Source organism: Squalius cephalus (genome assembly GCF_949319135.1).
Source record: "Squalius cephalus genome assembly, chromosome: 7".
NCBI classification, from domain to species: domain Eukaryota; kingdom Metazoa; phylum Chordata; class Actinopteri; order Cypriniformes; family Leuciscidae; genus Squalius; species Squalius cephalus.
The window spans coordinates 18,731,190-18,752,846 of NC_137128.1; the positions used below are offsets into that span (position 1 = coordinate 18,731,190).

General features: G+C 43.9%; 1 protein-coding gene across 2 annotated transcripts; it reads right to left on the bottom strand.

Moving 5' to 3' along the window:
• Window positions 1–2,256: 2,256 nt before the first annotated feature.
• On the bottom strand, window positions 2,257–20,264 carry kcnmb2a (potassium large conductance calcium-activated channel, subfamily M, beta member 2a; the record flags this gene model as incomplete). 2 transcript variants are annotated; one of them, XM_079877088.1, is made up of 4 exons in its annotated part: window positions 2,257–2,713; window positions 5,013–5,208; window positions 5,783–5,953; window positions 6,115–6,161. In XM_079877088.1, the coding sequence occupies 4 exons, from the start codon at window positions 6,159–6,161 to the stop codon at window positions 2,429–2,431; spliced, it is 699 nt and encodes a 232-aa protein (XP_079733214.1). In that variant the 3' UTR covers window positions 2,257–2,428. The 2 variants fall into 2 exon arrangements, 1 of the variants encoding a protein (XP_079733214.1); XR_013821846.1 differs by lacking the exons at window positions 5,013–5,208; window positions 5,783–5,953; window positions 6,115–6,161 and adding exons at window positions 2,852–2,946; window positions 20,248–20,264 and having other exon boundaries at window positions 2,647–2,713.
• Window positions 20,265–21,657: the final 1,393 nt, after the last annotated feature.

The window sequence follows — 21,657 nt, forward strand, 5'->3', positions numbered from 1 at the left end:
AACAATGGAGGAACTGAGGAGCAGACGGGAACCAGCGGAGGAGGGTTCGACGAACTTGCTGCCTTTGGAAGAGGAGGCGGGAGAGGGAGGCTGGGTGGGAATTATGGAGACACAAGAGACTTCAAGCTGGGAGGAGCCAGCGGAGACACAGGACACTTAGAGCTGGGTGGGACAAGCAGGATGATTGAGAACCAGGGAAACATCCTCTTCCATTTCCTCAAACAACGCAGAGGCCAGCTGCAGTTCACTCTCAGCTGCGGGAATTTGGGCGGTGCTTTCCTCCATGCCCTCATATACTCCACGGGCAGTCCCACAGCGATGCATGGTGTTGCCGGCTCACGCACCTGGTCAGATTCTCTGTGGGGCTCGGGCTCCGGGGCAATGATTAGCTCAGTCCTCTTTACTGGCTCGTGCATCATGACAGGCTTTGGCTTACTGTCTGCATTGTGCTCTGGCGTTTGCTCCGTGCTGTGTGTGGGTGGTGGCTGGCTGGGCTCTGGGTCTGGAGTGGGGCTGGTGATGTCCCTCACTGGGCAGATGCAACACCAATCCATTGTTCACCAGCACCCACTCCACAAACGCAACAAAATCCTCTCTGGGACCATCCACTGGAAGGCACGCCTTGGTCAGCATAGTGAGTTAGGCACGCCAGATCTAAAAAGTCTCTTGTATGTTCCTCCAGGGAACGGTCCTTCTGCTCCAGGGCGGAGTAGTTGGATGACAGGTAGCTCCATTGGAGGGGCAAACAATGCAAAAATATATTTATTTTTTTTTCAAGGCTCAGCCTTCCATCACAGTATATGGCTGTAGTAATGAACGTATGAAAAATGGAGTATAACATAAGTTAATCAAGATACCACTAGAAAACCATAGAAGAATGAAAAACTAAGCCACATGAAATGCAAATGAGATAATGATGTGTCGTTCGCGAATGAGTCGGCTCTAAAAGCCGTTTTTTTGTAGCGAACGAGAAGAGAGACGAATCTTTATTTGGGGCGGGATTTTATTTGGATGGGCACACCATGCGGCCAATCACAAGGGAACACAGACTAGGATCATACCATTATGTGAAAGGAAGGGGGACACACGCTCAAAAGATAGCAAGTGTAGTGCCATTTTACAGTCTATGGTGTTGTGGTAGACTACAGGCTAGCCTAGAGCGACACACAGAGGCGGGGGAGCCAGATTTAAATGCTAATGTTAAGAATTTTGTCTTTATTTATTTGCTGTGGTTTATTTATTGTGGTACAGATTATTGTGTATTTAAAAATGTTAAATAATAGCCTAGTAACTGTAGGCGCTTTTTTTTTTTTTTTTGTAATGAAAAAATGCATCAAAATTAGGCTTTTATGAAAACACTGAATAATATTTATATATGAAGAGTTCAGATGCAAAAACCTCTAAGTGCCATCTGAAATCTTCCTCTAGAATGATCATTTTTATCAAGCTTGTTTATTTAAGTTTAGTAATCTCACTTAAAATGGCAATTAATAGGTCATTTTCATTGCCATTTAAGTGAAATGACTGAACTTAAATATGGCCACTAGGTGGCTTTGGATTAAGAGGGCAGAACCGTGGGCAATTGCTGCTGGGACACAGGTGGGACACACCAACATCCAATGGTGTCTGATGTTGAAAGACCCGAAACACCCAATGACCCCTGGATACGTCACTGAGGATGGGTCCCAGGGCATCTGCAAGATGTATCTTTTACATTACAATATTTATAATAAAATTGCTTACCAACACACAAATCATTCACAATTGCTAAATTGGGCTAAAAAAAGAAAGCTCCATTTGGGAGCCGTAAGAGCCGAATCTTTAAAAATAGAGCTGGACTTCCCATCACTAAAATGAGACTGAACAGAAAAAACTCAAGGCTTAAATACACTGAGAGGGTAACCAACTGAACAGAAACAGGTGTGGGATAATTAACATCCAACACAACTAACTATGAACACAGACAGACAGGAACAGAGCACACAGAGTGAGAACGAAACCAAAACAGCCTTTTTACATATGAAATTTGTTGATAAATTATAATTAATCAGCATTTATTTTTATTTTTTTTATTTTATTTTTTTTATTCATTATTATTGGTAGTTTATCCAATTTAAACTTTAAATGTATCTATTAACAACAACAAAAATTATGATATTTTATAACATAAGATTAGAAACAGTGTCAGAAAGGTTATGTTTATATTATATTGCATAATTATATTGCACTATTAAAAAGTCCTTATCTGAACAACACTAGCTCCATCCGGAATTGCGCTTCAGATATATGATTTGTGGTTACAATATAGCTTAGCCTTGGAAGACTAAAATATCAATTTCCAGTCAACAGCAGGAGACCAAAAACTATTTGAAAGAGAAATTAAAGCTCATCCATGCACTTAATAAGTCTGTCAATGACTGTGCCCCTTTCACTTTGGCGCTTTGCCAATTTGTTCACACAGTATGGAAAGGTATTGAGTGAGCTTGACCATGAGTATGATGAGGGTTCCTCCAGAACACATGCAGGAGGGCCAGAAGAGAGAGTGGAAAACTGCACTGCTGCCATGCGGACGGTTCAGAAGGATACTGGCCTGATGCTCGCTGGAGTCGTGGTAACATGTTACCTGCTGGTGCGTCTTCAGATGTTCTGAAATATTCTGGACCATAACACGCAGGACGCTGTGGTCCTTCTGGCATTTTGGCACATAAAAACACTGTGGAAAAATAAAAATAAAAATCTACTTTAAACAGTGAAAACAAAGCCACGAGTTATTTATTAATGTTATTTTTCAGTTTTGTATATAAAGAAAATTATTTACTTTAAATGTGCAATTTTGGATATATTTTAATACCATTCAAATGTTTCTGGTCAGTAAGACACTTCCTGCTGAAAAATCCAGCATAAGCCTGTCAAGGTGGGTAACAGACGATGAAGAGGACGATCAGGCTTAAAGTATTTAATCGCACACTCAGAAGATAAATCCAAATAATGCAGGTGAATAAACATGAACAGACAAATGAACACCGAAAAGACTGCAACTTAAATACAAAGCAAATGGGAACTAATGACAAACGCCTGTGATGATTAATGAATCTCCATAGTAACTAATAAGTGGCGGGAAACTAAACAAAGGACAACAGGAACTTAACGGCTGGTCACATGACACCATTTTCAACTAAAAACGTAAAACTTTTTAAGCGTTTTGGCTGTTCAGTTACACGACAATGGCGTTTTGGGTGCCTGAAAACTTAAAGTTTTGAAAACGCGTTTCAAAGTGCAAGTTTTTGAAAACGGTCTCTGTGTAAACAACAAAAATGTGAATCTCTGAAGATGATAACATGCGAATTACGTGTTCAGTCTATAGTGTTTCATCGCCATCTAATGGCCTGGATGCAGAATACGTCGTTTTTAGTCGTTTTCTCGGATCCAAATGAATGGGAAAAAGAAAAACTTCTCCGTTTTAAGCATCATTATCGTGTAAACGTAGGCTACCATAAGAGTCCATGAGAATGAAACTAAGAGCAAACTGAAAGTCCGTGACAAAACCAGCATGAATTTCATGTTGGTAATATTGTAAAAGCAATATTACTGTTTTTACTGTATTTTTGATTGAATAAATGCAGCCTGAATGTGCATAAGAGATTTCTTTCAGAAACATTTAAAAAATCTTGCTGAACCAAAACTTCTGAACACTAGTGTATATAGTGTGGGAGGTTCATTTTAAATTAGAGGTCCATTTTAAATTTTAGTTCATTTACAACCACCCTTGTCAGAACAAATTTTACAAGAATTAATATCATTCTGTTTTTTTCTAAACGTCCTACTTTACTATCATGAAAATTGTCTTTCTAATACCTGCTGTTGCAATTCAGCAATCCTATAAGATCATTACAAATCACACTGTACGACATGGATCTAATAAACCTGGGTACAACATGTAGGCTATGTAGATTGTACAATGATGACACCTATTGAATCATAGGCTACAAAGCAAGTTAGTATAGAAGAAAAAAAGCATCTGCTAGGGGTAAACCAATAGAGCGATGAATCGCACTTTGGCAATTGTGGTTTTTATGTATACTGAAAAAAAAAGAGGAAGTGAAAAAGAATGGACTGGGTCATGTTTAGGGAAAAGAGGACAACTTGACATGCCAATTTTGCAAATGGAGCTTGAGGTAAGTACAGTAGTTTTAAGTTTTAGATGTTGCGTTGATCATACGCTATTTCATGTTGCATTTTTATTTGCTAGTCAGTAAAAGTGTCAGACACTGTCAGAAAATTTTCACAGGCTATCTTTGGTTGCAAGACCGTGACAACGGCCATCTTTGAACCTCTCTAACTGTATGACGCAGGACCAATGTTTAGGAGCCATGACCACAGAAATCGCCATGATTGGCCGTCTTTCAGCTGGGACAGCCCAAAATCATACAATGTGTACCGGGCATAAGAAGTTGCTCAAAGCTTAGGAGTTTCATTCTGCTAATCCATTTTGCTGACTTCCACCATTTTGTAATATCAGTGGCTGCATCTGAAATCGCATACTTCCTTACTATATAGAAGGTGAAAAACAGTATGTAACAAATGTCCGAATTCACAGTACTCATAAAAGAGTAGGCAAAAAGACCCCGGATTACCTTCTGAAGTGTGCATACGATGGACACTGTACTATCCCATAAGGCCACAGGAGAGGATTTGAGAATGACAGTGAAGTGACATAACTGACACTGGTAGGTCACATGATAATGATAACATGGTTCATGTAGTGCGTCCAGATTACATTCATACTACACGCATTCATACTAAATATAATGTACTTTTTTAGCGGTTGTAAAGAAATTATTTATTCAACATAAGTACCTACTCAAGTGAGTATGTGATTTGGGATGCAGCCAATCCAATGTCAGCACACCTAACATGCAAAATGAATTAATTCTTTCACCTTTGAAAATTCTCCATTCGATTTAAAATTAATCTCATTGCTGTTTAGGAGAAACCACAGTTGAAAGATTCACCTCAGAACTGACGTCCAGCATCTCCTCATTGTAAAAGAGCAGCCCGATACGTCCGGTGGCGTTCAGGCTGACGTAGACCTGTAGACAGGGGAACTCAGAGCTTCTCCAGCAGTCAGAGCCACAGTTGTATGAACAATTGATATCCTTCGTAAGAGTGGAGTTAAGCACAACACAGGTGGTCTCATCTGTCAATACACTGCATTTTACAACAGAAATAAAACTTTTAAAAGAAAGATAACTCTTATAAGTCACACTTAAAGGTTCCAAAAACATAATTGAAATATGTGACCCTGGACCACAAAACCAGTCATATGGGTCAATTTTTAAAAAAAATTGAGATACACCATCTGAAAGCTGAATAAATAAGCTTTCCGTTGATGTATGGTTTGTTAGGATAGGAAAATATTTGGCCGAGATACAACTATTTGACAATCTGGAATCTTATCTGAGGGTGCAAAAAAAATAAAAAAACATTGAGAAAATCGCCTTTAAAGCTGTCCATTTATGTTCTCGATTGTGCTGTATTCACTCACAAAAATAAATGTTTTATATATTTACAGTAGGAAATTTACAAAATATCTTCATGGAACATGATGTTTACTTAATATCCTAATGATTTTTGGCATAAAAGAAAAATCGAAAATTTTGACCCATACAATGTATTGTTGGCTATTGCCACAAATAAACCCTGTGACTGGTTTTGTGATCCAGGGTAACATATGTATAGTTCAGGGCAAAATATTATTGAAGCAGTCGTTATGTAACACTACCTGTCTGCATGCGCGCGCACCATGGTGATACAGATCACAAAGTACATCATGACTGAGCTGAACACCATACCCAAACCCAGCAGAATGGCCCTGTCCTCCCCGGCCTTCAGCGCTGTTTCTGTCCTTTTTTTATCCTTTAGCTCATATCCCCACAATCTCTTATGAATTACACTGGGAAAAGACGTCCAAACAGTAAAATAGATTATAATTTATCTAACGTTCCAGTCCTGGGTGCTGAATGGCCACACATGATGACACGAATAATAATCACCAAAATTACATAAATTGTAGCCTATAGAGGCAGGTAGAGCAAGTGGTAAACAGATGTACACCTTTGTTGAGTGGCTTGTGTTGTTTTGACCCCCTTCACAAAGAACATCTTGTCTGATGCCTGTCAGTGAGATCTGGAAGATTTGAGTTCTGGAAAGTCCTAAAAAACAGAGAAATCCTTGGATCATTTTACACAACATTTTACATTCTGTCACACTGAACACCTGCTACATGCTCTTATGTCACAAAGCCTATGTTTGTATATTACAAATCTAAAAAATATCCATCTTGAAAATGGTTTGAGATTATAAAATTTCCATTTCAGTTCTCTTATAAAACTATCTGACCGTAGTTTGACATATTTTGTGTACAGAAGCCAGAAGTATTGATTTTACAATACACAGCTTTTACTATGTAAAGAATATATTAACTATTCACTGACAGAGCACTTCAGTGATACATAAATCAGCAAAGAATGATGATCCATAACTCTGTAAGTGCAGTTTATGAACAAATCTGATGGCCTTAAGGAAGCTTGAGGATCTTATGGTAAGAGCAATGCCTTTGCAATATCAAGTGTTTGGTTTGTTTCAGTTAGTCTACATCCATTAAAATCTAGTTTGAAAACAAAATGCTTTGTATATAGATATTTTTCTGATTCCCTTCAACACTGACTTTTTCAGAAAACTGAAACCTACCCAGAGGCTGAGCATCTAGAATGTCATATCCTGCCTTTTAAATTCAAGAATGGAAGTGAATTGACAGGATGCAGATTTATATTGGAGTATGGACTGAAATTCAAAGAAATTCATAAAACTGCAGTAAGTGCGGTTCTCTTACGAGAGGTTCTCTCGTATTGCGTAGTTACTACGCTACGGGAAAGCCTTTCTTTCTCGAGATACTGAAGCCAAAAATTATCCTTAATTTTTATAATCTTGTCAACGCAGTGCGGCAGCCTGCAGACCTAGGGCAGGCTTACTAGCGTGCCCATTGGCTGCCCTGCGGCAACTGCAGCAGCCTACCGCTGAGCCCTTGGCGTGACGTCACGACCAATGAGCGCGCTTGGCGCGCTTAATGCGTCACAGCCCGCGAAAAGGGGTGTGGCTTAGCGTATAAAAGCGGGGCTCGGAGGCTGCTTCTCTGATTTCTGTCTTTTCAGCGAAGCTCTACGCATCGCTGCTCTCTGAGGAAGCCGCCGTCGAAACAAGCGACCAGCACGCCGAGGATCTCAGCCTGAGGACGCCGGCCGCCTTCGCCGCCTTCAGCTTTCCCTGCCTGCTTCGCTATCCGGCGAATATATCCTTTTACTGCTCTGTGTTGTATGTGTTTGTGTGTTCGCCCCGCGACACACTTTGCATCTAAAAGAGCGCGAGGCGTTGTTGCAAATGCCTCGCTCATCCTGTGGCTCGTGCAGAGCCGCGCTCAGCGACGGAGACCGCCACGTGATCTGCGCTCTCTGCCTGGGTTTCGACCACGCAGCCCGCGCCCTTCACGGGCGGCTGCGAACAGTGTGAGGACTTGCCGATGTCGACCCTGCGGGCTCGACTCGCCATGTTTCACGATCCTCCACCTTCTCCGGCTGCCTCTTCCGGGCCGCGTAAGAAAAAACGCCGCTCTCAAAGGCCTTCCGAGCCGGTGGTTATAGCTGAGCGCTCGCCGGAGCCCCTCCCGCGAGCCTCGCTCTCTCCTTCTCCCCCGCCCTTCACCGACGCGCAGCGGCCGGCCTCTGCCCGCACTGCCGTCGCATCAGGGGGTGAAGCAGACCAGCTGGTTACTCCCCTCTGTCAAGCCGCGCAAACGGCGCCGCTCACAAGGGATGTCAGAACGGACGGTCACGGGCTATAGCTTCCTTTACGTTACAAGGAAGCTACCCCCCCCCCGGATGACGCACGCCCTCTCCCCCTCTGTTCGAGCCGCGCAAGGCGCCGCTCACAAGGGATGTCAGAAGTAGACGGTCACGGGCTGGCTTCCTTTACGTTATAAGAAAGCTACCCCGCGTCTCGGTCGCGCGCGTCACTCTCCGGCCACCTCCGTTTCTCACACATTTCTCAGTCCCCTCCTAGCTCAGGCGACTAGAAATATCTATATTGCAGTAAACGAGCCTGTTGTTATACACGCACGCCTGCAAACAAACGATGTCACAGCACATAATGACATCTTCCCGCTCTCTCTCCCTTTGTTCGAGCCGCGCAACTGCGCCGTTCTCAAGGGATATCAGAGCGGACGTCACGAGCACCGGCGAAAGGAGGAAGAGAGAGTGATTTCGTCCCGCTTAGGCCGGACTTCCTCCAATCCTCGCATATTTCTCAGTCCCCTCTAAGTTCAGGCGGCTGGAAATACTAATACTGCAGTAAACGAGCCTGTTTAATACACGCGCGCCTGCAAACAAACGCTCTGTCATATGCTCGCACTGACTGGAAGCTCATGTGTGCCCCTGTGGCTCAGTGGCAGAACATTAGGCTTCCGCACCAGAGATCCGTGTTCGAATCCGGCTCTGGCAGCAGAAAAACTTTTTTCTGCTTGCTTCTCCGAGTTCGCGGCCAGCTTTCTTACATACAGAAAGCAAACCCGCATCTCACGGGATACATATTTCTCAGTCCCCTCTAAGCTCAGGCGGCTGGAAATACTAATACTGCAGTAAACGAGCCTGTTTTAATACACGCGCGCCTGCAAACAAACGCTCGGTCATATGCTCGCACTGACTGGAAGCTCATGTGTGCCCCTGTGGCTCAGTGGCAGAACATTAGGCTTCCGCACCAGAGATCCGTGTTCGAATCCGGCTCTGGCAGCAGAAAAACTTTTTTTTTCTGCTTGCTTCTCCGAGCTCGCGGCCAGCTTTCTTACATACAGAAAGCAAACCCGCGTCTCACGGGTTAAATATTTCTCAGTCCCCTCTAAGTTCAGGCGGCTGGAAATACTAATGCTGCAGTAAACGGGCCTGTTTTAATACACGCGCGCCTGCAAACAAACGCCGAAACACGACGCTCGGTCATATGCTCGCACCAACTGGAAGCTCATGTGTGCCCCTGTGGCTCAGTGGCAGAATATTACGCTTCTGCACTGGAGAACCGTGTTCAAATCCGGCTCTGGCGGCAGAAAAATATTTTTTTCTGCTGGCTTCTCCGAGCTCGCGGCCAGCTTTCTTACATTCAGAAAGCGAACCCGCATCTCACAGGATGGTGCTTGAGTATTTATGAGCGTCTAAACATATGAGCCATCAAAGCATTTGCTCTATAACGCCGATGGTGTTACAAGTGTAGAAAATGTGCCCACTCCCATGTGCTCACTGCTACACACAAAACACGGTCTCCCCGGTAACGCTCACAGAGCGCACTCTCATAAAGCGGACACATGCCGCTTGAGTACTAAGTGTAGTAAATGTGCCCACAACTCTGTGCTCACACCTAGCTGCTGCCCGCTCTATCACACAGTTACCCGGGTTGCAGATCCTCTAAAGCTCACAAACATTCCGGCTCTGGCCGAAGGTGTCATAAGTGTAGAAAATGTGCCCACTCCCATGTGCTCACTGCTTCACACAAACATGGTCCCCATGGTAACGCGCATAGAGCGCTCTCTCATAAAGCGGACACAAGCCGCTCGAGTACTAAGTGTAGTAAATGTGCCCACAACTTTGTGCTCACACCTACCCGCTGCTCGCTCTGCCATTCAGTTACCTCGGGTCGCACACCCTCTAAGCTCCCAAACACTGGCCGTGTCATAAGTGTAAACTCTGCGCCCGCTCACGTGCACGCGCACTCACTTTTAGACATTACAATCCCCACGCCGCTTTCGCGCCAGGGGTGTTTGTCAGCAAATCGCGCTCCATCCTCTGGGACCGAGCTACCGAACGCTGTACAGCCGGCCAATACTGTTTACCAGCCCCCGTGTTCGAGCACCAGCGGCGCGCACGCCGCTCCATCCTCTCTGATACAGGTTCCCCAATCCCGCGCAGCGCGGCGATCTGAACCCAGAGACCATTCGACCCCTAGCTATGCATGCGGAAGCATGGGAAGCTATTCAGGGCGCGTCAGAATGGGTGCTGAGTACCATAAAACACGGCTATTCGCTTCAATTCGCTCGTCGCCCTCCGCGCTTTCAAGCACAGACGGAGACGAAAGTGAGTTCAGAAGCTGCGCACCTGCTTCAAGCTGAAATAGCGAAGCTGCTGCGCAAAAGGGCTATAGAACAGGTTCATCCTTCTCTGAGCGAGTCGAGCTTTTACAGCCGCTACTTCCTCGTACCCAAGAAGGACGGAGCGTTAAGACCTATTTTAGATCTGAGACATCTGAACAAAGCCCTCATGAGACGGCCGTTCAAAATGATCACAACCAGAAAAATCCTCGCGCAGATTCGCCCAGGAGACTGGTTTATCTCTCTCGATCTAAAAGACGCATATTTTCAGATCCAGATAACTCCCCGTCACAGGCCATTCTTGAGATTCGCCTTCAACGGTTGAGTATATCAGTACACAATCCTGCCCTTCGGCCTGTCTTTGGCACCCCGTACATTACGAAATGCATGGACACGGCTCTCGCTCCCCTGAGAAAACAGGGAATGCGAATACTGAATTATCTGGATGATTGGCTTATTCTAGCGCTGTCAGAGACGGAACTTGTGTCTCACAGAACAGCGCTTCTCAGCCATCTGGAGGATCTGGGTCTCTCGGTCACTGGACCAAGAGCTCGCTATCGCCCCGTCAGTCAATTTCCTTCTTGGAATAGAACTGGACTCGGTGGCTATGACGGCCAGACTGTCGGAGCAGCGCGCGCGCCGCATCCGCCTCCTCGCCGCATCCCTCCAAATAGGCAGCCGGGTTCCGCTGAGGACATTCCAGCGTATCCTGGGGCATATTGCCTCAGCTGCAGCAGCGCTCCAGCTGGGCTTACTGCGCATGCGCCCGCTTCAACGCTGGCTGAAAGCGCGCGTGCCCCACCGAGCCTGGGCGGCCGGCGGCTTGCGAGTCAAAGTGAATCAGAGCTGCATTTCAGCCCTGCAGCCCTGGCTGGCAGCCGTATGGTATCACACAGGAGTGTCTATGGGAGTGATTTCACACCGGAAAGTTGTCTCGACAGACGCTTCCAACCTAGGTTGGGGAGCGCTCTTCGAAGGCAGACCGGTCTATGGCCGCTGGTCAGACCAGGAGAATCTCCTACACATAAACTGTCTAGAGATGCTCGCGGTCGAGAAAGCGCTCAAACACTTCCTCCCATTCCTCCACGGTCACCATGTTCTAGTCCGCACGGACAATACATCGGTAGTGGCCTATGTGAATCGCCAGGGCGGTGTCAGATCAAAGACGCTCTGCACCCTGGCGGAACGCCTCCTCGTGTGGGCTCAGCACTCTGCGCTCGCTGAGAGCCGCGCATGTGCCTGGCCACCTGAACGAGGGCCCCGACAGACTGTCCAGGGACAACGTTCCCCCTGGGGAGTGGTCTCTACACCCCCAAACAGTCCAGTCACTGTGGCGCCGTTTCGGCAAAGCGAAAGTCGACCTTTTTGCGTCAAAAGACAACGCTCATTGCCCAGAGTTCTTCTCGAAGAACGAGGACGCGCTGGCCCAGACCTGGCCCAGCGGCCCGCTGTATGCTTTTCCCCCGGTCTCTCTGCTGCCTCAGGTCATCAAGAGAATCAGGGAAGCGCGCCACACAGTGCTCCTCTTAGCCCCATACTGGGAGAACCAAGCTTGGTTCCCGGATCTAATACAGCTGGCAGACTCAGCCCCCTGGCCGATACCGGTGAAGAGAGACCTTCTCTCTCAAGCCCGCGGCTCGATATGGCATCCCCATCCAGAGCGCTGTCTCTGCATGCGTGGAGCCTCAACGATTACACGCTGATCTGCCAGACGGGGTCATGAACACGATCATACAATCTAGAGCCCCCTCTACGAGGCGGCTCTACATGTCGAAATGGTCAGTGTTTAACAGATGGTGCACTGCTAAGGGGCTCGATCCACAGACATGTGGGGTATCGCGAGTACGGTGTTTCCTTCAAGAGTTACTGGACGCGGGCAGGTCCCCCTCCACGCTCAAAGTCTATGTCACGGCCATTTCAGCGCTCTCTGTTCAGAGCTGGGCCGCGCATTAGGAAGGAACGAGTTCGTCATCCGCTTCCTTAGAGGAGCCAGGAGGATGAACCCCCCGCGACCCCCCTCGGTTCCTATGTGGGATCTTTCACTGGTCTTGGAGGCCCTGAAAGCGCATCCCTTCGAACCCTTGGAAACTGTGGATATGAAATACCTCACGCTCAAAACCGTTTTTCTGATAGCACTGTCTTCAGTCAAACGAGTGGTGGAACAGCTCTTTGTTTCGTTTGGCGGGCGCACCAAGGGTCTCGCCGCCTCGAAACACAGCCTGTCCAGATGGATAGTGGACGCTATTGCTGCTGCTTATGCGTCTAAAGACCTGCAGTGCCCATTGGGCATTCAAGCTCACTCCACCAGAGGCATGGCCTCGTCGTGGGCGTGGTCCAGCGGGATTCCCATTCATGACATTTGTGCAGCGGCAGGCTGGGCCTCCCCCTCCACATTTGTTAGGTTTTACAACCTGGATGTTCCCGCCTTGCAGGCGAAAGTGTTATCAGTCTAAGTCTCGCGTATGCCAGCCCACTATCTGTGCGCGGGCTACGTTGTGTGATTTAGCTCTACTGGTTGAGCTGCACTATACAGGGAATTGTCAGTTCGGACCGGCCGTGCCGCTCCTAACCCCCTAGTGTGTGCTTATGTACGGCGCTAGCCCTCTGTGGGCCGCCCGGCTCTCTGCTATCACGTTCCCCGGGCTCTCCCTGGGACTCATTCAGTGGATGCTGGGCGCGCACGGCGTTGACAAGGGTGTTCCCGTAGCGTAGTAACTACGCAATACGAGAGAACCTCTCGTAAGAGAACGTTTCGGTTACTAACGTAACCTCTGTTCTCTCTAGAAGAGGGAACGAGTATTGCGTAGCCCGCCGTGCTCGCGCCACGAGCTCATTCGCTTCATGCGACAGAAACCAGAGAAGCAGCCTCCGAGCCCCGCTTTTATACGCTAAGCCACACCCCTTTTCGCGGGCTGTGACGCATTAAGCGCGCCAAGCGCGCTCATTGGTCGTGACGTCACGCCAAGGGCTCAGCGGTAGGCTGCTGCAGTTGCCGCAGGGCAGCCAATGGGCACGCTAGTAAGCCTGCCCTAGGTCTGCAGGCTGCCGCACTGCGTTGACAAGATTATAAAAATTAAGGATAATTTTTGGCTTCAGTATCTCGAGAAAGAAAGGCTTTCCCGTAGCGTAGTAACTACGCAATACTCGTTCCCTCTTCTAGAGAGAACAGAGGTTACGTTAGTAACCGAAACGTTTTAAATAACACATTTACTTATTGAATGAATTGCCTATAAACATTTTTATCAAATTGTCATCAGAAACATTGCATCCACCATTAAATATTAATGAAATTCATTAACTTAAATTGAAATGTTATGTAGATTATTATATAAGAATATTCAGAGACCGTACTTGTATACATAAAGTTTGTAAAGTAGGCTAAGTTTAATACTTTTTTCAAAAAAAGCCATCATTCATACAGCATATGCACTCACTGGCCACTTTATTAGGTACACCTGTTCAACTGCTCATTAAAGCAAATATCTCATCAGCCAATCACATGGCAGCAACTCAATGCGTTAGACATGGGCTGTGTCTGAAATAGCCCCCTATACAGTTAAATAGGCCACTATTTGAGGGGACAGCCATTTGTAGTGGTGTCAGAAATCATAGCGGGAGCACTGCAATAACAAGTGTACAACCGATGTACCTCAACAGCTAGATAATACCCATAATGCACTGTGAGAGTCGCACGCTGAATGAATTCCCATATTTGACCAGAAGACGGCGCCCGCAGCTGAATCATCCATCCATCCATTTTCCAAACCGCTGGTCCAATGTGGCTACAGCGTAATATCATTCAGGTGTAAATTACTTTTTAATTGATTATTAAATTGTTTAATTAAGGTTTATACATGCTGGTTTCTATGACAGAGTTCAAGATAAATATTTTCATCTTACTACTGGAGCTGCCAAGTTGCTAAGTTTAAAATAATTATTAAACAGCAAGCCCTTCGCGCCAACTCAGTGTCCGTTTTCATTCACTCCCTCAAGTGAACTATATTAGTGGAGTAATCTAGGAGGGAATAGTGATTTTGAACACAGCCTTGGACAAGAACCTGCTGTTCAAAGTTTAAACTGAGCATTAGAATATAGAAAGGTGATTTCAGTGACTTTAAACATGTTAGGGTTGTTTGTGTCGAACGGACAGGTCTAAGTATTTCAGAAACTGCTGATCTACTGAAATTTTCACACACAACCATCTCTAGGGTTTACAGAGAATGGTCTGAAAGAGAGAAAATATCCAGTGAGCGGCAGTTCTGTGGGAGAAAATGCCTTGTTGATGCCAGAGGTCAGAGGTGAATGACCAGACTGGTTCAGATAGAAAGGCAACAGAAACTCAAATAAACACTTGTACAACCGAAGTCTGCAGAAGAGCATCTCTGAACGGATAAACACGTCAAACCTTGAATCAGACGAGCTACAGCAGCAGAAGACACACCGGTGACACTCCTGTCAGCAGAGAACACGAAACTGAGGCTGCAATTCACACAGGCTCACCAAAATTGGACAATAGAAAATTGTTAATTTTCCAAAGAACTCAGCTCAAAATAATAACACTATCACAAGATAAGTGCACAAACATGCATGATTAGAATGCTCGATAATGCTCCCGAAACATATTTGGAGGTAGCCTATTCAAACAAAGCTTGAGTGCTGTAATATACAGCTATGAGGAGTGGGTCATTAAGGGGTCAGAAATGGTGTTGACGGTTGATAGAGCCCCATGCACTTTCAAAATTGCCTTGCCATTACTAAGAGCATCAGGGCATGAAGAGAATTGCATTATTATTACAAGTACACACTCACATATGCTGTTTCGACAATGTCAACTGTTTCTTAAGCACACCATGCTTTTGCTAAATGCAGAACGATGCCAAACATAATGCAGAGTATACATTATTGATTCACTGACCCTGGGTTTGGAAAATAGCCCAAATCTTTATTCCTGAAACAAGTCTCTATCCTTTTGTCCAATGTCACATGATTTTTAAGTAATGAGATGATTGAAAGCACTCAGCAATGAGGGACGTACAAATAGTTTTACAAGTTCCTGTTGAGAATGAATATGCCTTTTCTTTCACATCTAATCGATAAAGGTTTTTGGTTGATTAAAACCATCTAAATCGTTGTCTCCATTTGATAAATGGATTTCAAAATCAATGCACACAAAGACCTTTATTCTTGGGAATTCACAAATAAAATATGCTTTTCATTCACGTCAACGGACAGCAACTTATTGGCTTTCTATTGTATTATTTCATGTCTCACTTGACATGGCTTTGTAGAGCAGTTGATTTTAACTCCAAGACATCTTGAATCAAAGAAGGCACATCAGTGAATGTATTCCTGAAACATTTTCCCTCCATTTGCTCTGCTATCCTCTGAGCACTTATCAGAAGGCAGAGAAGCATTCAAACCCAGCATGCTTTATCTTACTAATCAATCAATATATTTAAAGCTTTCCGTTTATATCTCTTGCAAGGCCAAGGTCTCTACATACCTGTATTGATAGATCCAAAGTAGAGCAATGAAATTTCAAGAAAGCATGTTGAGTCAATAACCGTCAGCCTTCTCTTGCTCCTCTTGAGACCTGTAAGGGTTTTTAAAATACCCGATAATGCTTCTGGCAGATTTGTGGCTTTGTGGGCTGTGTGCCAGTGTGAAACTGTGTAGGGCAGCAATTTCCTGCCAAATGATGTGTGGAATGAGTCCTTCCTAGCCGGCCCGACACCCTGACCTTGCCCCTTTCCAGCATGGAGGTGAAGAACTGAACAGAAATAACCATGTGCCACTTTTCGTCAAACCACTGTCATTGAGCTTGCATGATTTATGGTGTTTACTAAATCAAGCATCACTAATACGATTACTCATAGACATTAGTGATTTCTTCCCCTAAATCTGAGGGCAGAAACAAAGCATTTTTACACCATAAAACCCAATGATTCTGTGCACGCTGAGGAGCTGTTCCTGTTGCATTTTCATTTGAACAGGGTCCCTCTCACGGCAATGCAGTTCTGACCATCACACTCGGCAGCTATTTCGTGCAAGTGTAACTGTCGTAGGCCAGTAGGAGGTGTGCGTGCAAACCTCACTCCCCTGATCTCAAGAGGCGCTTAGGAACTGAGGCTGTGTTCTTTAGCCTCCTTGTTAAAGCACCCGCCTCCCACGCCGGAGACCAAGGTTCGAATCCCGATCGGAGTGGGTCAGTGGGACCGGTAACATTTGGCGCCGTTGACCCGGATGGGAGTGAGATTTAGGGGGGTGAGTGTAACTTCGTAGGCCAGTAAGAGCTATGCAAGAAAGATACCTATCCCTCCCCTGATCTCAGAAGGCGCTCTAGCGACTGATGCTAGAGGCTGCAGTCTTTAGCCTCCTTGTTAGAGCACCCGACTCCCATGCCGAAGACCATGGTTCAAAACCCATTCAGAGCGGGTTGAGTAGGAGCAGTTACATTTGGTGCCGTTGACCCGGATGGGAGTGAGGTTTAGGGAAGTGAGTGTAATAGGCCAGTGAGATCTGTGCGTGTAAACCTCACTCCCCTGATCTCAAGATGCTCTCTAGCAACTGATGCTAGAGGCTGCGGTCTTTAGAGTCCTTGTTAGAGCGGCCGTCTCCCGCGCCAGAGAACACGGTTTGAATCCCGCTCAGAGCGGGTTGAGTAGGACTGGTTACACAAGTGCATTTTTAATTGGAATACAAAAATCTTACATTTAAATAACACATTAGCAATAATTTCTGACATGCTGGTATCATATATGGTTTCTTACCCTCAAATAATGCTTACAAATGTGTAATTCAGTGTAGAGCGCACGTTTTAAGAACGCACTGCAGATATTTTTACGTAAAATATTTGTATCTAACTTGCTCAGCCAGACAGTTGTAGCTCCGCCATGACAGTAGTTGACCTGAAAGAGAAAACTGACTGTAAGATTTAATGCCCGTTCACACCAAGGATGATAACTAATGACAACTCTAACTAAAGTTTTTAATAGTCATTCTAATTCTATGAGAATAGGGAAGTCCACAACACCAATTATAACGATAACGACACAGAGGAACAATATCTTTGGAATCACTTTCAGAAATTTTTTTTCCAGCTGATGAATGACAAAAATTTTGAGAGCCATTCAGAATCCACCTGACTTTAAAGAGCTTGAACATTTAAAGTGACAGACGACAAAACTGCAGCGCACGCTTATAAACAGAGTGTTAGACCTTATTCACAGCAGCGCCATCTTTGATTTTTAACGGGAATAAAAACAAGGCTGTGAGGGATAGACAAACATCTCTTAATTTATTCATTGTAATCTTCATTGTTATTTAATGTGTTTTTGGATTGTTCTGCTAACGAAACACTGTAAAAATATCTTTCTGAGAAATTTCAGTAGACAAAAAACCACAGACAATATGAGCTGTGGAAAATTGGCTTTATAAAGCTTTTTACAGCTGATGGCATTGAAAACACAGTAAGTATATCACAGCCTCACTTTCATATCTGTCATGGCGCTGCTCTGAGTAAGATCTGTTGGTGTGGACGCTAGTTATTGTTATAGTTTTATTTTTTTGTGTGAATGGGACTTAACGATAACTATACTATAACTATAAAGTTTTGATAATCATTCTAATTCTATGAGATAGGGTAGTCCACACCACCACTTTAACGATAACGGCACAGACAAACGTTGGAATCACTTTCAAAAATCGCTTATAACAAATGGAATATTATCATCTGATGGTGCGGACGCTATACTAATCATTCTTAGTGCGAACAGTCCTTTGCGCCAAATCCAACACATTATGGCAATTTGTAACTATTTTATGTTTTGGCGAATTGGTGGCTCATTTGTATGAATTTGTACGATCTTATTTGTATGTTTTCATAGGATCTGCTTACACCCCAGTAAGGGTATATTTAGGGTTGGGGTAAGGGGTACTTCAAAAAATGTATGCTTCTTTTTTTTTTATTAAAAAAAGTCTTTGTAAGAATTCACATCATACGAATTCAAACAAAATCACCACCTTGTAACAGTTACGTTTCCCCTCAAGATCAGGTTAGAATGCAATGCGTACTTGCACTTGAATTGCACGACACATATCAGATGGCAACCAGATGCATCTGTGTTCACTTCACACACTGTTTAGTATGTTTCCATTATTATTAAACTTCACTGTGTAACTCGTCCTTCACCATTTGTGTGACATACAGTACATGAATATGAAATCATGCAGCATTCCTTTTCTGTCAGACATACGAATTTCACCTGACGGATAATAAAAGCAATGCAACAACTCTTCAGAACACCCTAGCAAATATAACAATGCATTAAATATAACCAACCACAGTGACAATTGAACAAACTCTAGTTTGAGGCTTCTCTTATGTACAACTTTTTTATGCGTCAAACACACATTATGCTGAAGATTAAGATGAAACTAAGAAATATTAGGCGGAAAGCATTTCAGCAAAGGATCACACATGTCAAACATAGTTTTATTTTAACCTCTGAGAGACAGCAGGGTTTCTTTGCTGACTAAAATTCTCTACATATCTGAAAGATAACAGATAGATCATTTTGTCCCAAGGGTAAACTGATGAGAAGAACCCAGAACTGCTGTAAGTGCAAGACACACACTTTTATCTCTGTGCAGTTTGTCCATGTGAATGCACATAGAGATGATAATTGGACTTTTTGATGGTCTCTTTTAAATTCTGAAATCCATTTAACACTTTTCACACTTTGTCACAAATGGAATGGAGTCAAATCTTTTCATAGTGGTTTTTTTTCCCCCCTTTTTTTTTTATGCAAAGAGCCCATTTCTCAAAATGATGCTATCTTTGACTCAACTTCATCTCTGTATACTCTGCTGAGGCTGACTAGTTCTTTTTGGGGGAAAGTACTACATCTACATTATATTCTAGATTACATCAAACTTAGAAATCCCCAATCTTTTATTTGACAATCAGACCAGTCACACACCCTTGTGTGTTTTACAGAGTGTTGAGCAGATCCTTAACGGTGGACATTTACACCTGTTGCTGGCAATGTGTTTGTTTCATTTTCATTGTTCATGTGTCTATTTAGCCCTCTGAGAAATCTCCCTGCCCTTTCCCAAGAATGTTCCAGATAGTATTTTCTCTCATGTGTTGGATTATTATAGCACCATGGACAAGTGTTCAGAAGGGTTGAAAGGTCTTTAGAACGGCCTATCTCATCATCACAACATACTATACATTTCAAAACATGGACATGTCAATTGATTTAGTACATTTACTGTGGCCCCAAAACATCCCTTAAGTCACACTTAAAAATGTATTAATTACATTTCATTGGTGAATAAAATATTAAAGGAGACATATCATGCTTTTAAATCGTTCCTTTTTACATATAAATCATACAGTTGTAGTCTATATAAAGCGGAACTGCAATGCTTGGGTCTGAATTCCTCATTATTATAGCTCCACAGGCCCCTTTTCTACCCCTTTTCTGATGCGAGTCTGAGAGCAACTCGTTTTGGTGCGGTCTCTTTAAATACAATTGAGACACTTCATACCCCGCCCCCTCTCCAGGATGCAGAGGTTCAACTCCACCCCGTTCGGCCATTTTTGTATAGCAGAGATACGATTATCTAGCGGCACAGAAACTTTTTATTCACACGTTATTAACAAAATGTCAACAACGGAAGACTTGTCCAGCCAGCCTTACATGTTCGAGCCAGAGTCGGAGCCGGAGCGAGATGAAAATGAAGACGACGAACCTGCAGAACAACGTCTTCATATGGATGTATCCTAATGGTGTGTTACTGTATTTACTCATGAAACTTTGGTCTTCCGACCTTTTACCACCATGTCGATTTATTTTGATTAATATGTGCGAGGGAGAGAGAGCAAGACAGCGTCTAGTTTGGAGACGGTGTCTTGTTTACACTTTTATTTCGCCTGGCTCCGAAGAGAGAGAGTGCGCGCGCGACCGGGTCTCTCTCTCGCTGCTCATTCATCAACATTAGACGGTGTAATGAAGCGCGTGGGTTACTACATCCAACAACCGAACATTTTAACTTACCCTCTCGTAACTTCTGCATCTTTTAGCTTGGACTACAAAATTGCCGCGAGAAATAAAAATGGCGGATTGCTCGAAGTGTTGAGCCGGTAGTCGATGTCCTTATTTGGCAGTTCCGCTGCAAATACTGTGACGTAATAGTTAAAAAAACGTCATAGATAACAGAAAAATCGGAACAGGTAGAAAAATATGACCAAAACAGAATATAAAGATATCAACGAAGCACCTGAAGAGAATAATTTCAACTTTTCTGTACTTCTAAACACTCCAAATATACAGCAAAATGCATTTAAGGGCTAAAAAAGTGGATTTAGCATGATATGTCCCCTTTAAAATCAAGTGGTATCTGAGAATTCTAAGGCCGTGTTTACACTATTATGTTTTTGTTTTAAAACGCATAACTCTTGCTATGGCTACGCCTGGCGTTCACACTACTCCGGAGTTTTAGGCCCTCGAAAACTGAGACTTTTGGAAACGCTGCAGACCCCGTTTTAGTTTGAAAATTCCGCGGTTGCGTTTCAGTGTAAATGGACCAAACCGGTGGCTGAATCCGAAATCACCCCATACCTTCAAACAGGGCATTATTTGAGGGGACAGCCATTTGTAGTGGTGTCCGAAACCATAGTGGATGTTACCGGGTGCACTCATTCAATCCCACATTGCACTGTAATATCAGGTGGACTGCCGATGTACGCTCAACGGCTGTCCAAATTCGCTTACTCGTTTTCATTCACTCCTTCAAGTGAACTGTATTAGTGGATTAACGTAGGAATAGTGATTGAGGGTTTAGGGGGCGATTTCAGATTAAGCCAGAGACTTTTGAAAACGAAGGCGTGGCCGCCCACATTCGCTCGCTGATTGGGTGTTTTGGATCATTGCGTATCCTTCCCTGATTCGTCAAGTCATATGACTATAATGGCAAATGGAAATATTTCAGTGAATATGTGCATTTCGGTCAGCTACAAAAAAATGCAATTGTAAAACTTCAGAACATTTGACAATATAGTTTCTAAATCAATTAAATATCACTTGGTACAGTACATAATATACAGAAATATTCTTTAATGTTTTTGAAAGAAGTGTCTTATGCTCACCAAGGATGCATAAGATCCACGCAAAACAGCAATATTGTGAAATATTATTACAGTTTAAAATATTGTTTTCTAATATATTTTACAATGTAATTTATTCCTGTGATGGCAAAGCTGAATTTTCAGCATCAATACTCCAGTCACATGATCCTTCAAAAAACAGTCTAAAATGCTGGTTTGGAACTCAATTGTTAATAGTTAATAATCTGTTGAAAACAGTTGTAGTGCTTATTTTAATATTTTGTGGAAACCATGGTACATTTTTTTGGTATTCTTTGATTTATCAAAAAAAACATTTACTTGAAATAGAAATCACTTTGAT